General features: G+C 35.2%; 1 protein-coding gene across 1 annotated transcript; it reads right to left on the reverse strand.

Moving 5' to 3' along the window:
* Positions 1-433: 433 nt before the first annotated feature.
* hephl1b (hephaestin-like 1b) lies at positions 434-15,900 on the reverse strand. The gene is made up of 19 exons (XM_053516456.1): positions 15,728-15,900; positions 14,554-14,798; positions 12,777-12,989; positions 12,080-12,304; positions 11,708-11,962; positions 9,299-9,470; positions 8,990-9,120; positions 8,753-8,884; positions 7,489-7,694; positions 7,183-7,327; positions 6,809-7,021; positions 4,795-5,002; positions 4,338-4,477; positions 4,077-4,205; positions 2,986-3,092; positions 1,414-1,633; positions 1,119-1,258; positions 827-986; positions 434-507 (listed from the first exon to the last, which is right to left on the reverse strand). The coding sequence occupies exons 1-19, from the start codon at positions 15,898-15,900 to the stop codon at positions 434-436; spliced, it is 3,288 nt and encodes a 1,095-aa protein (XP_053372431.1).
* Between the last annotated feature and the right edge of the window lie 1,402 nt (positions 15,901-17,302).

Genomic DNA, 17,302 nt, shown 5'->3' on the forward strand with positions numbered 1-17,302 from the left:
TCTTGGCCTCTTATCTGCTGCCTTCTTCCTCTCTCTTTGGCCCCTCTATGTACCAAATTGTCAATTTGAGTACAGTACTTTGTTCTGTTATATTTGTGCAAAACTTTACAAACATGTGTTACCAGTTAAGTTTGCACTTCTGTAAGAATATTTAATTTGGCTTATGTTGTGCTGAGTGGGATGGTGTATATTGAATCATAGTGTTAGGTTAAGTGTGACTTTTAATTAAATGTGCCAACAGTAATGCAACATCTGATCTTTACCAAAAAAAAGTTGGCTGAAGAAAATATGAAGGTTTTTCAAATTTGTAAGTTAATGACTGTAACTAAGATTGTGGTTTATTATAGATGACTAAAACAAAATAGATATATGTATGCTATTTTAGCTAAACCTATAAAATCTACAAAATTGTTGAAGTATACTTAAGCTAATATCACTTTAGTCCAATGCTGGAGAAAAAGGCAGAGATGAAGACAACGCCCAGGTGTTGAGTTAGAGCACTGGCACCTAAAACACATAATCATATAAAGCATAAAACAATTGTGAAATTAAAAAAAAAAAATTTTAAACTGGCCTTCTAGCAGTAATAAATCACAATCTGCCCTCTTTCGTGCTTAAAAAGAGATCTGAGAGAAAAAGAAAAAAAGTGAAACTGGCTGCTTCTATTAAGGAATTGTTACAGCAGACTGTCTGATACGCATGTCTGACTTGGGGCTGGCACTAAGGATGCCCTGCATCCTGACTGGGAATTGAACGCAGGTCATCGACATGGCAGGTGAGAAGACTACCACTGAGCCATAATAAGCAAGAAAGTTTATTTTTTCACCTGATCTCCTGATGGTGTAAGTGGTCTCCATGCCTGCAAGGATGTGATCATCCACATGACAGTGCAGCAGCCACATTCCCTCAGTGTCTGCTATTATCTCCAGTGTCTGAAAAGTTCCTGGAATCAAGTCAAACACATCGGCCCGGTGCGGCAGGTCTGTCTACTCCATGAGAGAAAAATGAAGAAAGACTTACAAGTGCACATTTGGCTAGTTTCTTCGTTTAAAGGTCTGTGGTATTTATTGGCATCTCAATAGCTGTGACAATCATAACCTGTTGTGTTTCATTATCACCTTGTAAATGAAGGTCTGACCATGTAAATGCACTGTGTGTAGATCCACTTCGCTGCCCATTCCAATTAGATACCAGTTGACCCTCTCGCCTTGCCACATTTCCACTCCCTGAAGATTTCCATACATCTTTCCATTAATTGCTGAGAAAGAGGAAAAGCACAATGCTGTCTGGTGACGCACAGTTTTAAGTATTGTGAAATAGTAGTAAAGATTTAAAAGCTATAAAATGGACATCAAGGATTTTGGTCATTTACTAAGTAGTCAAAAATATAAAGATTAAGGGGTTAAATCTTACCATGCATTCTATTACTCTCCACAAAGTCACTATTTTTGATCAGAGGTTGTGAACTGTTGTAGTAGGTTTGAATGTTTTCCTCAAGGTACCATGACATATTCTCATCAAAGATAAAGAAAAGAATTGCAAACTCCCCATCCACATCCAGTCTTTGCCGCGCCTGATTTAGGGTCCCTTTCCTGCAGACCACCAGTGGTCCAATCAGTCCACTGACTGTGTCCTAAAACCAAAAAAACACCATCCAGCAACTAACATTAAAGTTTTCACATCATGATCAGGTCATAATGTGAAATAAAAGTTTATAAGGACTTCAGATAATGTGTATGTAATTCTGTTACATACACTATATTGCCAAATTTCTGTAGAAATCACATCATCACACCCAAAGTTTGAGCCACCCCCCCATCCCCCATGTTTAATTTCTTTACCATATTCATTAATTTAGATGTGAATAACAATTATTTTCCATAATAATGCTAATAATACATATAATATTGACAATTATTACTTAAACATACATTGTGTTTTTCTTAAACCATATGTTATTATTTTGGTTTTAGTCTATAACCACCCGTGTAGACATGTTATGTGACTGATCACTGCTAAACATGATATATAGCGATATGTATTTTTTGTATTTTGTGTATTTTCCATGTTTGTATATTTATGATAAGTATATTTATTCTAAATATGTTCTTAAAAATATATTTTACTAATTAGGAAAAATGATGTCATAATATCTCACAAACAGTATGTGCAACCTTTACTTCATTTCGCTTGAAATTAATCATAATGTTACCAAACTGACCATTTTTGTCTTGTCTGCTTTTGCAGTAGAGTGTTCCAAAATCATGAATCAAAACAATCTGATTTAACAACACCTATTTATTGAAATTTATTTAAAAAGTCTAAAGACTAAAAAATAACTAGTTTTCTCCTTTTAATACTTAAAATATATGAAATTATTTGCCAAATTAAAATCCCAAAGTCAACTTAGTTACTAACAGAACCCTGTCCTGTAACTCAAAATTATTTTTTTAAATTCCAAGTGACCAGCATTAAATTATTTTCTTCTTCTCTGTGGCATTCATTTTAAACACACTGTGGTAAGTCTTGTTTCATTTTTCAATTATGTTCTCTGTAATAGTTCATTGTCACTGAGCATATTAACTGATCAACTATCACATAATGTATACTGTTATGGTTTACAGATTCGTTATGACATTATGGACTAAAAATTTTTTGTTTAAATATTGATGTTAAACTCTTTTTGAAAATAAAAAAGCAGACAGCCAAGCAAGTCCTGACATTCCGGGTCAAAAGTAAAAAAAAAAAAAAATTGTCAGCTATGTTACCTATTAAATATGTAGTAGTGTACATAATCAGTTAGAAAGATTTGCTAATGTTTAAGTTTTTTAAATAGCAAATATGTTTTACTAAAAATATTAACTAACATGAACCACCATTTCTTCTGTTGAGAAAAAAAACATTGTTTTTGTATTTATTTTCATATGTAGAAGTGTAGCCCAAATTATAAAGTAACTCATATATACTGTACTTGTTAATAATCACCTTAATGAAGTCCACAGTAGAGTAGTAGGCAAACGTGGTACAGTTTGGATCGGAGGATCCTGGGCCAGAACTTTCTGGAATAATCCACCGGTACATAGTCATGTTTCCTGCAGTCAATCATTACATCATTATTTAATTGAAAATGTTTTTGTTGTGTCCAAATGTATGTATTTTTCATTACTACCTAGAATTCATAGGATTGTAATTACAACTGTGATAATTTTTATCAGAGAAATCACTAAGTATATATACAGCCTGACCAAATAAAAGTATTTTGACATATCATGTGGTTATGGAGAAGATGTTACAGTGTTTTAGAAGGGTCAAAATACTGGCCTGCATCAAGCAAAAAACAACAATTAAGGAGACAGAAATTACTGGAATTTGGTTAATCATTGTTAAGTATTAAGACAACAAATGCCATGCATTATAGTTCTGTTGTACAGCAAATGTATTTTATACAATTACAAATTGTTCTTATTATGTTGATTGTCATTATTTTTACATTATACAAATGTCATTAAAATAGAAATTTGCTTTTTTCTTAATACTTTTTTGGCCACCATTAGGTAATATTTCTACATAGCATTAAGATTTGGACATGGAAATGGAAAAGGCTCATGTGGTCTGTCATCTAGAGCTATGCTTTTTGATGGATGCATCAGAGTGAGAAGGGAACACCTGAAGTGATGCACCACTCATGCCTACTATACAAGCATCTGGAAGCAGTTCTACTGGTACTGGTAATAAAATGAAGTCAGCTGACTTACTAAATGACCAGTGAAAGCATGGTTCTGAAATTTTAAGGAATCATTTTAAAGCATGAATTGAGCACCACAAAGTTGTGACCTTAACCCCATTAAAAGTTTTTGGAGAAGACCATATGGAGTAGTTATTCTGTCATAAATACAAGATCTCAGTTGCCAAAACATTGTCCTGGTGAATGGATGCCATAATCAAAGCTAAAAGTGATCCAAAAAAAGTAAGCAACTTTTATTTTGGCAAGGCAGTACTGTATACAAAAGTGTATTTACTAAATACCACAATGCTGTAAGTTGAAAGCACTCATTATAAAGATGTGGATTCCTCACCAGGCAAAACAGGCGTTGACTTTTGAGGTGAAGTCTTCACCCCATGAGGCTGGATAGAGTATGGACGACTAGCCTTATTAAGAAATGTAATCTGAAGAACTTCACCGACCTCTCCCCTAATAAGTGGACCTAACAAAATACCCCAACACACACAGAGTGTGTAGACAGAGTGATTGGTTCACAGATGACAGTCATACAAAGTGACAATTAATTAAGAGCAACATAAGCTGTTAGAACAGTGAGAGAATTATATCTTTGTACCCAGTATTTCCAAATGTTTCTCTGAAGACTTCCGCTGCTTTTTGGTGATGAAGGTGGCATTAGTGTACTCTCTATAAACCACTTTTTTATATTTGGAGCCGAGTCTGTTTTCACCAGTCCCTACAAAAACACTGCCTGGACTAAGAAGCAGAATATACATAACAAGTGAGATAAAGACTGCCACAATAATAAGACAAAGCTTACGATTTTTGTAAACATTTCAGTTAAGTGCATCTTGACATGTCTAGACATGTCTGTACATGTGTCAGATAAACGTTTTGTGTTACATCCATGTAGCTTCTATATTAGAAAAAGTAGACTTTACAGGGTGATTCCAATTTACAAGGATTTCCTGATCACATAAAAAAAAAACTAAATCAATGTTAACAATGTTGGTCTTCAAGCCATTTCTGTTGGCTTGCATAATTGATTTTTCTGTATGTGTGTTTGTATATACCTATTCTCCTCTGTGGTGTTGAAGAGCTGGAGCTCCCAGTCGCGATTTGGTGAGTAGTCCCACTCTACTTCTTCTGCAGCAATGTAGTAATGTGCTGTGGGAGCAGAGGGTGGAGCAGACAAGCTCTGGCCACAGTTCTTTACTCTGTACTGTTGCTTCATGCCTCCCATGTAATGGTTACTAACTTTGCAGCTCACTTCAAAAAGTCCTGTATTCATACACAATCAGGCACACATGCACATACAATCTATGAACCACCAAAGCCAGTAGGTTTAACTAATGCTCTTATACACATTAGAGACATTACAGTCCCCAAAGAGCTTATTAATTTCTCTGACTTGGCCTTAAAATGACGTTTTCTCTATCTCCACAGACTTCGGGTCTATCATGCACTTGATCCTCTGCAGTTTACCTACTAGGAGAAAGTCGGTGTAAACCTCTGGTACATCTAGGCTACTTCCACCGCAACTTGCTGCTACTGTTAGCATATAAGGTAGCCTTATAAATCAGTGATGCCACATTCTTGGACAAAGTTGTCTGCAGAGCTGGTTCAGTGCTTGGATTTGAGCTGGACTCTATGGGGTCTATGAACAAACTGCTGTCCATCATGCCCAACACCCCCCATCCCCTGCACAGAGTTTTTTCCCAATTACAAACAGCAGACCTGTTCAGAAGCAGACCTCTGGCATAGAGCTGCCCAGCTGACAGACTCAGCAAATCCTATATCCGCAGGGCCCCTCGACTGATGAAGCACCATGTGGGGACTTAAACATTTACATTTTTAACCTCTTATCAAAAAGCCCAATCCGGACTAGACCACTTAATAATAATAATTACAACCCAATATCAAAATTACCATTTCTGGTAAAGGTTTATAGAAAATAATGGGGTTCGCAATTTATGTGCAGATGGTAACATTGTAGTTAACAACATAAAACAGAAACATGAACAGAACAATATTTTAGCCAGCAATAAATCAAACAGCTACTTAAACAGGATTAATCCAAACAGTGCTAAACTAAACAAAACAAAACATATTTATGACTAATTAAACATGGGACCTTAAGTAATAAAACTAATCATAGACACTAAACCAGGGCTTCCTATCTCTTTTCACAGGTGTCTTAGTTTAGTGTCTCAAATTAGTTTTATTATTTACTATTATTTACTAAAAACTGTTAGACATAGTCAAAATAAAATCCCAAGCAGACCATGTATTATCCCCGTCTTTTCCCAGCTGTCTTTAAACTTACATGAAAATGTGATTCCAAACAGGTTTCATTCAGGTTTTATGTTGTCATTTGACAGAGTGTGATATTTTAAAATTGACTAATTTCTTATGGCTTTCAATTGCAGTTGTCATTTATTCATTCTTGACCTCACCACTGTGTTTTAATATAGTTGATTACAGCGTTCTTTTAATTTGTTTTAATCTTTCTGTGGAAATCTATTGTGAAGCATTAGGGTGGGTTTCATCAAACATAGATTTGCCATTCAGATTAATAAGCGTACATCATCTTCAGTTTATGTTGTCTATCGTTTAACACGTATACACACTAACACACTTGTGCACACAATGTGGGGAATTAGGAAATGGCAAGTCTTTGGACTGTGGGAGGAAACAGTAGTACCCAAAGGAAACCTACCAAGCATATGGACAACATGCAAACTCCCGCACACAGACCTGAAGAAGGCTTTCTATCCCTTGGCCCTTGAGGTGTGAAACCACAAGTACTATGCCACTATGCCACCATGCCACCTCTACCTATTTACACTTATGGGCATTCCAGCTATCAGCTTCAATGAACAATAGAAAGAAACTGAAAAACCCAGACAAATTATGTATACAGTGTACTATACAGTATATAGTGTCAGTTGTTAATCGATTGAATCCACTGGCAATAAAACCTGTGTCAAAATAAAAATTTGCCATTATATCTCCCTAATGGGAGAAGATGAAAAAACAACAAAGTAAAACTATAGTATAAGCAAATGTACCAAAGACATGACTGACCAGTTGTATCTGGCTGCATGGAAATCCGGACAGTAGTGTGTGGGAACACAGAGAGGGTGTCACGAGTGGTACTGTCTTTGCGGAAAGAGTTTGCCTGGAAGTAAACCCCATGTATATCCATATTTGTGCCAAGTCCTAGGATGTACCATCTGACCTGGTCACCCTTACACATTTCCAGTCCTGGTAGATTGCCATACATGTAGCCATTTACCACTGCATTACACACATAAATAAAATTAGCTAGGATGAAATGTTATATATTTTTATACTGTAATTACTAAAAACAATTTAAAATCATAAAAAAAAAAAACAGATTTTTGCAATGAAAATTAAAATTAGTTGTTTGGGTTGTGTAATGCTTATGTGTAGACTACCATGCATCATGTTGCTGTCCTGAAATTCCTGATTCTCTGGATCTGATTCATTTGTCCCATATGTCTGAATATTCTCGCTCAGATACCAGCTCAGGTTTTCATCCATCATAGTGAAAAGCAGGAAAAATTCTTTGTCCACATTTTTCTATAATTATAATTTAATAATTGACAAACTGTTGAAATACAGTATACATTGAAAATGTTTTCCTTCTTAAAGGCATATCATTTACTTACCATGGTACTGTATATACAGGAAACTGTAAAAAAAAAAAAAAAATATATATATATATATATATATATATATACCTGGGTATTATTGGAGCTCAGTGCACCTTTCCTACACACAAGCAGAGGTCCAAATAAGCCAGAGTTGGTGTCTCTGATGGGGTCACTGGAGGAAAAATACAAATAAGAAATGCAGGCCTGGTCACTGTCAGATGGACCCTCTAGCACATGCCAAGTGTAGTTGAAGGATTCTCCTGGCTGCACATGAGATCCATTTTTCTCTGTGCCTGAGGGTCAAGTAAAAATGCTTTAAAAAAAAAATTATATATATATAAATATATACCATTTTATATACTATATATATATATATATATATATATATATATATATATATATATATATATATATATATTATTTTATATACTATATATATATATATATATATATATATATATATATATATATATATATATACCATTTTATATACTATATATATAGTCTAGGTAAATATATATATAGTCTCAGCAAAAAAAGAAACGTCCTAGATCTTCATTTTAAAGGGTTTAAACAATGTTTTCCATGCATGTTCAATTGACCATAATCAATTAATTAACATGCACCTGTAGAAAGGTCATTAAGACCTTAACAGCTTACAGAAAGTAGGCATTTAAGGTCACAGTTCTAAAAACGCAAGACACTAAAGAGACTTGTCTACCGACTGTAATAATTGGACTGTATATATATATATAATCATAATAAAATATGATTCCATAAAATAAATACTTAAATGTAATTTTTTAAATTAGATTGACACTCGATCTCCGAATCATATATTTATTTTTTTAAAGTCACTTGTTATATCACAATTTCTATTTTACTTATTAACTACAAAATATATAAAATTACTGCCTAGTGGACAGATTCCCACAATTCACATCAGTCATTTAAATTTCAGGACAGGGGTAGCTCAGTGGTTAAGGCATTGGATTATGGTTTAGAAAATCCCAGGTTCAAACCCCACAACAACCAAGTTGCCACTGTTGGGCCCTTGAGCAAGGCCCTCAACTGCTCAGATGTGTAATGAGATTTAACAAAATTATAATAATAAAAAATTGTAAGTTGCTCTGGCTAAAAGCGTCTGCCAAATGCATAAATGTAGTTACAGTCTGACTCTTCTCATACATATTTGTGGGTTGTTGTTTTTTTCCATTATTTCATTAAACTCTACCCTCACTTGCATCTCCAGGTGTGTACCTGACAACCATTTGGAATTACTTAGCAAAATGTAACTGCGCAGTGAAAGTAGAAGATTATTGGTTGTGGTTCCGAATCATTGCCTTCTCACCATCTTCATATCGAGCTCCCTCTGATGACTTTGTGTATTGAAGGCCATGGGGTTGGATGCTGTAATTTCTATCAGCCTTGTTCATAAATGTGATCTCTATAGTATCCCCAACTTCAGCTCTTAGTACCGGACCTGAAGAGAATTTTTATTCACCTCATGCATTATACATATAATTGGCTAACATTTATGTAAAAAATGCATAATCAGTGGAAATTTTTTGGAGGATTGTCTGTCTACCTAGTATTCCCAAGTGTGCATCATTGACGATATTTTCTGTAAATGTTCCATCAGTGTAAGCTTTATATACCACCTTTGTATATTGACCACCAAGATGTCCGCTATTCTTCCTGAAATACAGTTCTGATTGGCTAAGAAAAAGAAAAAATAGAGAGGATGTTGATAGTGTATAGCATGTATCTTTGAATGATGCAGAAGGAAATTCTACACAAAAACTGTACAGGCAGTCATCAAAGTTTAGCACTATGATGATATAATGTCATTATACATAGAAACAAAAACTGAAAAGAAACTAGTTAAGCTCCATACCTCTCAGGATCAGTCAATGACATATTAGTCAAGCTGTCTACTCCTGATGGAGCGTAGTTCCACTGAATGAGTTCAGCAGCAATGAAGTACTTCCTTAATGTCCCATTTAGAGACGTGACAGAATCTGTCTTGCCAGCACACAGTGAAACATTGAACATCGCCTGCATACCATCTGCACACAAACAACATTAATCTATCCAGCATGACATCATAGCAGACCTCCAACATCTCCCGGAGGTTCTGAGATTGTCCTTTATATTAATAGCAGCTCCATGTACATATAAAAGTACAGGACATTAAACTGGACTAATGAAGAGATATCTAACATTATTAAGATTAACTGTCTAGCTGCTATATGAGGCCCTACGTGATGAGGTCAAACTCCATGTATACTTGGGTAAAGTTTTGAAATAATACAAAAATGTAATGCTAATAAAAGCCTGCTGACTTGACAGTTTTCCAGAAGATGATCATCAACACCCTTCACAGCCACAAAAGGCGATATGTTCATGAATATTCATGAAATATTTAATATTCAGTATCATAAGTTTAATTAAAGGGGAAAATGTGGTATGAAAAGGTGCACAAGCAACAGGGGTGATCTAGGGAGAATTTCACATATAGGTAGGTAGTCCCTCACTTACAAACAAGTTCCGTTCCGGGAGCATGTTCGTAATTCGGATTAGTTCTTAAGTCTGGCAAAGTGAGTCCTATATTCCTTTGACACAAACATGCAATGTACACCAATCCACTTGACTAAATCTCTGTCCCCTTTCCTCAAACTGCCATAATGTGGCCAAAAACTGTAACTTTGCCTCAGGAAATGAATCTCACAGTGAAATTTTAAATGTACGGTAACAATGTTTTCTCTGCGCCTTTAAATCACGAGGGGAACCCCAGATGCCATTTTGTGTTCCACGGTATTGGACTGTGAACTCTGTTTTGTTGAGGATTTTCCAAAATTAGGATTATCAGGACAGCTTTACAGGACACCCATTTGCTATCATTGTGCTTCTGGACTGACTCATTGAAAACAGTGGGGCTGACTCATTTCTCCTGTAACCCCACGTGCACACACATACAATGTACCGGGGTTTAGACATTTTATGCATTCACTTACACACTGAGAATATTGTATATAATTGGTATCTGGTGCACTGCAATGTCTATTTTTTTGTATAATACATGTGAGCTCCTATTGTGATTTATTTGCATTCATAAATGTTAATAGAAACAAGGTGTGTTCGTATCAGCAGAAATCCATAACTCAATGTCCTATGCATACATGAAGAGCCACACCGCACAGTCGTCTTCAGAAAAATGGGCTTTAACTGCTGCATTCCTAAAATCAGACCACTCCTGAACCAGAGACAACATCAGAAGCATGTTACCTGAGCTAATGAGAAAAATAATTGGACTGTAGCTCAGTGTTTTAAAGTCTTCTTTTTATATGGAAGTAAGTTGTAATTGGAAAATTAAAGTCTCAAAGTCTACAGTATATAAAAAGTGGAAAGACAAAATCCAAGTTGCTTGAAGTCCAGTTTGAAGTTTCCACAGTCTATAAAGATTTGGGGTGCCATGTCATTTGCTGGTGTTAATCCACTGTGTTTTATCAGGCCAAAGTCACCACAGCCGTCTAGGAGGAGATTTTAGAGCACTCCCTGCTTCCAGTTGCCGACAATCTTCATGAAGTCTCTGATTTTCTTTTCCAGTAGGACTTAGTACCTGCCAACAGTGCCAAAACCACCACTGATGCAGTAATTTGTTCTAAGGAAGCCCCAAATTCCTGTATTATAAATTCATACAAATGGGAATAAATACAATGGTCACCACTGGCCTGCATGGTCCCTAGTTGGACTACAGAGGTTCCTAGATGGTTCCTAGAGGTTCCTAGATGGACGGACCGTTTACTGTATTCATCATATAGGAGAAATAATCATCCAAAATATGAAGCTGTTTTCAGAATAATAGTATTTGTTGGGTAAATATAGTATTTGTTTATTTGCTTCAAACACCTATTTTTTTAACCATATATCTTATTTGATTTATAATATACTTACTGTCCCAATATAAATATTTATTTTGATATACTGATGTAAGTTAATCGTCTAATCTTCTGATAACTAATCTGATCTAACTAATCTATTAATCTGATAGATTAACATTTTACGTTGTTCTTCCAAAATGTATAGGGGTTGAAGTTAATGTAAGTTAATCGTCTAATCTTGAAGTTAATGTAAGTTAATCGTCTAATCTTCTGATAACTAATCTGATCTAACTAATCTATTAATCTGATAGATTAACATTTTACGTTGTTCTTCCAAAATGTATAGGGGTTGAACAGAATCTGTATCTTTGCTGTGCATAGTATTATCCAGTAGAAACACTTCCTCAAAGCTGAACATGTACCTTGCATATGGCTGTTAACTTGACAGTTCAGCAGCCATCTTCCAATTGTTAAGGGCTTCATCTCTGCAGTCATAAAGGTGGCAGGCATCAGGCTAACAGCATCAACACGATGTCCTTGTACAAGCAATGTCTGTCCATGAAAATATACTGAATGGATGTCCACCTCATTTCCCATGGCAATAAAATGCCATGAAACTTTTTTGTTCTGGCACAAGTCAATTCCAGGAAGGTTTCCATACATATATCCATTAATAGCTGAAAAATAGGATGAAGAAAGATGCCCTGAAGATATTATAAATTTTCTAAATTTTACCTCTGTTTATGGCATTCAGAAAAACTCCTCCAAACAAAGTTACAAAAAGAAACACTTACCATTCATCTGATTAGAGAGTTTGAAATCTGGATCAGAGGAGCTGACATTAGCTGGATCCAAACAGAAAGTTTGAATATTTTCTTCTAGATACCAGCTCAGGTTTTCATTCACCACACTAAACAAAAGAAGGAAGTCCTGTTCCACATCTGTTCTTTGCACCTGGAAGTGGGTAACCCCTGCTGATACCTGAGAATTGTTCACTTTGAAAACAGGCTCCAGGATTCCTGATAAAAACAGACCATGGATATTAGAGACATAACTAAATTGAAATCTATTATTTGGATTGAACAGAAAATGCATCCTAAATGAATATGAACATGGATATGAAGAATAGTTAAGTATAGGTATGAATCCCACTGGGCAAAACCAAGTTGTGATGCTCCAGGTTTCAGCAAAATTTCTGTCTCCAAATCCATACAAAAAGATTTGGGTACAGGAAATTGTAAACATTTTGTTTCTTGATTAATAGTCTTTTTGTGTTTCGGATGTTAGAATTGTCTAATGTGTTTAATTATTTTACCAAAATTATGTAATAATTATATTTGAACACTTTATTAGCAAAATAAAAAAGTATTTCCCAACACATGCTGGTACATCCTCCAGTTACTGGGATAGGCACATGCTGTAAGTGAATGGAAAGCATGAATGAGTGTAATGTGCAATAACTCCACTGTTTGGTGGAGGAGAGTTGTGTACCTTTCTTACAAGTCAGCAGGGCCCCTATGAGTCCAGAGGAGATGTCTTTGTAGGCAATCACATGTGAATGGTAAGCCCAAGTCAGACAGTTTGAATCTCCCTGAGCTGGGGCAAACTCTGGCTTTACTGTCCATGTATAAGTATAATTTCCACCAGGAGGTACACTGTCATCCTGTTTCTTTGCTCCTGACATTTTATCTGGATATAGGGCTCCTAACACATAACATGCAATTAGTCCTAGCATTGCATATTTCGCTAAAATGGCATAAAACTGGTAACAAAAAACACTGATGTGGATTGAATGTGGACAATTCACTTCACAATACTGAAACTGAGGATTATATCATACTTTAACCAAAAAAGATTTGTTCTTTTATTATATAAAATATGTTTTAAGAACAAAAGATCTATCTAGGCTATGTATGATCTGCCTTTTTTATCTTTGTATCTAACCTAATATGGTCAATCAATCAGGACTACAGTAAGTACTTAGTAAATACTTATGTAAATCGGATAGTTAAATCTTTTTTTTTCTTTTTCTTTTTAGAAATTAACAAAACACACTCCAAAAACCTGTTTTTTCTTTGTCATTGTGAAGTATTGTGTGTGGAATAATGACAGGAATTTTTTTATTCGTGTGTGTGTGTGTGTGTGTGTGTGTGTGTGTGTGTGTGTGTGACTATTGTATGTGCATGCTAGAAAGCAAAAACTGTAATAGAAAAAATAAATGATTGACTCACATCTACCATCTGTCCTCATCAATCCCAACGAGTTAACCTGTTATAATGACATTAACTTTTCTATCAATTTACTCGACAGTAGCTCTACTATGGGATTAGACTAGATTTGCTAGCCTTGCCTCTCCAGACACATCAATAAGCCTTGGGTGCCCATGACCCTGTTGCCAGTTAATTGGTTGCTCTTCCTTGGTCTACTTTTGCTAGGTACTATCCACTGCATACCGGGAATACCCCAACAGACCCTATTATTTATCCATCAAAATTTGGTGCTTTTCAGAGTCACTTCTGTTCATCCCATTTTTCAGCAAATTAACTTCAAGAATTTACTTCTCTTGCTTGCTTGACAGGCGACCCTGCAATTATATATATATTTCTTTCTTTTAGAAAATTATTTACAACTACGCCTTTGGAAACATAATTATTTTACCTTTAGCTAAAATCTAGGTTTTCATACTTTTGACTGAAGGTAAAAAAAAACTAGCTATACATGTACTTCATGTCTTTGTCTGTACAATAGTAACTTTTTCTGTGGTCATTCTTGGCACAGATTTCACTGGCTCCATGTCTTGCTGCCAGGCGCAGTGTCTACATTGTAAGAGAAAGAGGATTCCTCCAGATTAGGTGTCAGTGCAGAACTAAAAAAAAACCCCAAAAAACTATTGAATAAGAGACAACATAAAGAAACAAGCCTAGTCATTTTCACGACCTTATCTTGTGTAGTCTAGATCATTTGATTAAACAGGATATCTTACATAGAAAATAATGGCTGCATTATGAGGCAAAGCGTCTTTCATGGTTTTTTTACATTACCGTTCCCCTGTTTCCTTCAAGAGGAAGATGTTTTTTTTGTTCCAAGTAACAAAAGCAAACTCACAGTTGTCCCTGGTCATTATGTGAGAGATAAAGCTGATCTACTGAATACATATTTTAGTGCAATGATGAAGCCTTTAATCTGTTTTATTGCAGTTTAGATTTAAAACCAAATATTTTAATGTATATTGAATGTGTTTTAAAGGAATAATGCAGACATATTTTACCCTCTGAGTCTTTCTCATAGAAGACTCCATGTGTGTGCATTGAATATGGTCTGGAGGCAAAGTTCTTTAGGTGGACCAATATAACATCTTCAACCTCAGCCCGAATCACAGGACCCAGGTAACCCAGCCAAGCAGGTTTGGGGATCTCCTGTGTGTATGTCTCATCAGTGTACTGCCTGTATATTGCTTTCTTATACACAGATCCAATCCGATCAGGACCTTGAAGCAAAAAAAGTGATGCATGTCTAGAAAACAAAACACACACACACACACACACACACACACACACACACACACAATGGGTTCTTCTATTGATATGTTGTGTTATTTTTTAAGCATATAATAAATATAAACGTGAGATACTGCAGTACTTAATTTTTTTCTAATGTAAAACTAAATTTGACTTATATAATGCTCTTAAATACATTAATAAGTAACATAAATATTTTATATAGTTATTAATATTATTAATATAGTGTATTAATAGCATTAAACTAACTGCATTTAAGTTAATTCATTCAAAAGAGGACAATGACAGACAGGTTATTGGGGGAGCCCTGTTTTCTGGTGTGCACCATGACTTCCCAAGAAACATGCATGCACATACAGTACGTGTAATGGCAGAGGAATTGATAGCAGTGTTACTGTGAAAAAAACATTTTACCCTCACTACAGAATTACATTAATTAGTGGAGACAGATGTTCAAAAAAAGAATAAATTGAACAAATAAAAACTTATAACCCAAAACTGGACATTTTTTAGAGCTCCTCCTAAAGGGCTCAGGGTTTTCAAGGGATGCTTTCAAGTCGAGCTCCCTTTGGCTTACATCTTTTCTAAAACGGATTACAAACTGATTATAGGAACAGAATTTATAGATGGAAAAGACATGTAAAATAATATTTTAAAATAAGGTACAATATTTAGCTATCTAATTATTTCCACCATATGGGGATAAACTTTCTTAAAATTCTATACATCCTTTTAGCTTTTAAGAGTATTAAGTGCTAATTTATTTGTATGAAAAATACAAATAAGTATGATGTTATTCAAAAACATGAGAGTCATAACGCATACGATTGTGTGCTGTACCAATAATATATATTGATATACAGTATTGAGCCAAGCATGACAAAATAAAATATTACAAATAAATGACAAAACATTAATACTCACTCATCCTGAATAACTGGTTTCCTGGTGATGCGGTTATAACCACCTGGTGCATAATTCCAGTTCTCTTCTCTTATACCAATAAAATAAGTTCGTGTGATGCCTTCATTTTTTCCGATGAGAGTGCAAAAACTGATTAGACTAAATAAGCAACATTGATTTATATGAAAGCCCATTTGTGCACTGCGGGGTGTCAGCTGTGAGGTGCACTGAAATGTAAGAATACTGACTGAGGAGACAGATGACAGCAGATTTCAGTCTGTGTGTAACATGAAACATCACATAAGCATGAAGAAACTGAACTCCCCAGAACGGCAAGAGTGGAACAATAAGAAAAAGCCAGCATAATAGTTTTAGCAGTTGTTTAAATAGGCTTACAGACTACATATTTTGCAAATACCAACAGGATCATGTTTCACTAATTACATGAAATGTTATATTATCATTTTTAGTATCTGTTTTTATTTTATTAGTTCTTTTTAAATATTAATTATATATTTTTGTAATTCTTCCCAGTTTTCAAGGTTCACAACATCACATTTTTAAAACCTTATTTATTTCCTATAAGCCAAAAAACAACTGTCTGCTGTCAGCAATATATTGTGTTCAGATACTTTTAGATTTTCCTATATGTGTGAAGGTGTGTAGGCTGTCACCCAGTGTGAATTCTTTCTTCTTGCACCCATTGTTATCAGGAGATGCTGTAGTAGTTGCTGAAGATTGATGAAATAAATAATGATGTAATCTTCAATAAAAGTTTAGCAAATGTCCAAATACATATACAGTAAAATGTATAAATACATAAGAAAAGAAACAAACAATACAGTACTTACACTGTCAAAAAACAAATTTCACCAAGTAGTTGCTATTGCACAAAAAATGAAGTTATTGTTATAGCACAGTTTAAAACAGTGTTTTACAGTGGGTATTATGGTGACTGGTTCATGGGAGCAGCTCTGATTGTACAGTCCAATAGCAACAGAGAGAAAAGACCTTCGGGATTGCTCCTTTAGACACTTACAGCACTGTTACAGGATGTAACAGCCTGAAGGAGCTCCTCAGAGATGAAACTGTTTCATAAAGAGGATGAGTTTCATTCTTCAGTAATGATGATAGCTTAGCTAACATTTTTCTTTCCCCCACCTCCTGTCCAGTGTCCAGGGGAATCCATAGGACTGAACTGGCCTTTCTTGTAAGCTTATATAGTATCTTCCTGTCTGCAGTAGAGATGCTGCTGCACCAGCCAACCACTCCATAGAAGGTGGCTGAGGTCACCACAGAGTCAAAAAAAGGTTTTTAGTAGTGCTCTATGCACTCCAAAATACCTTAGTCTCCTCAGCAGAAAAAGTCTGTTCTGTCTTTTCTTATAAATTGCATCTGTGTTGTCTGTCCAGTCCACTTTCTCAATGTCCTCTCCCTGAATGTTCACTGAAAATAGCAAAGTGTGTTTGTGCCTGTGGAAATCCACCACCAGTTCTTTGGTCTGTCCCGCATTTATCTAAAGGCTATTAAAAAAGCAAATAGTAATTGTATTTGTAACATACACATCTATGACCTCAATACAGTGGCTTCTAAATG

The sequence above is a fragment of the Clarias gariepinus genome, chromosome 17 (genome assembly GCF_024256425.1).
Source record: "Clarias gariepinus isolate MV-2021 ecotype Netherlands chromosome 17, CGAR_prim_01v2, whole genome shotgun sequence".
Taxonomy (NCBI): domain Eukaryota; kingdom Metazoa; phylum Chordata; class Actinopteri; order Siluriformes; family Clariidae; genus Clarias; species Clarias gariepinus.

Bases quoted from the DNA above. Each gene is read 5' to 3' on its own strand.
- hephl1b (XM_053516456.1), bottom strand. From the start codon at position 15,900: ATGGGCTTTCATATAAATCAATGTTGCTTATTTAGTCTAATCAGTTTT. The intron at 11,963-12,079 runs GTAAGTGTTTCT...CCTATTTTTCAG, and splicing joins ACTCTCTAATCAGATGAATG to CTATTAATGGATATATGTAT. The intron at 987-1,118 runs GTGATAATGAAA...CTCATGGAGTAG, and splicing joins GTCAGACCTTCATTTACAAG to ACAGACCTGCCGCACCGGGC.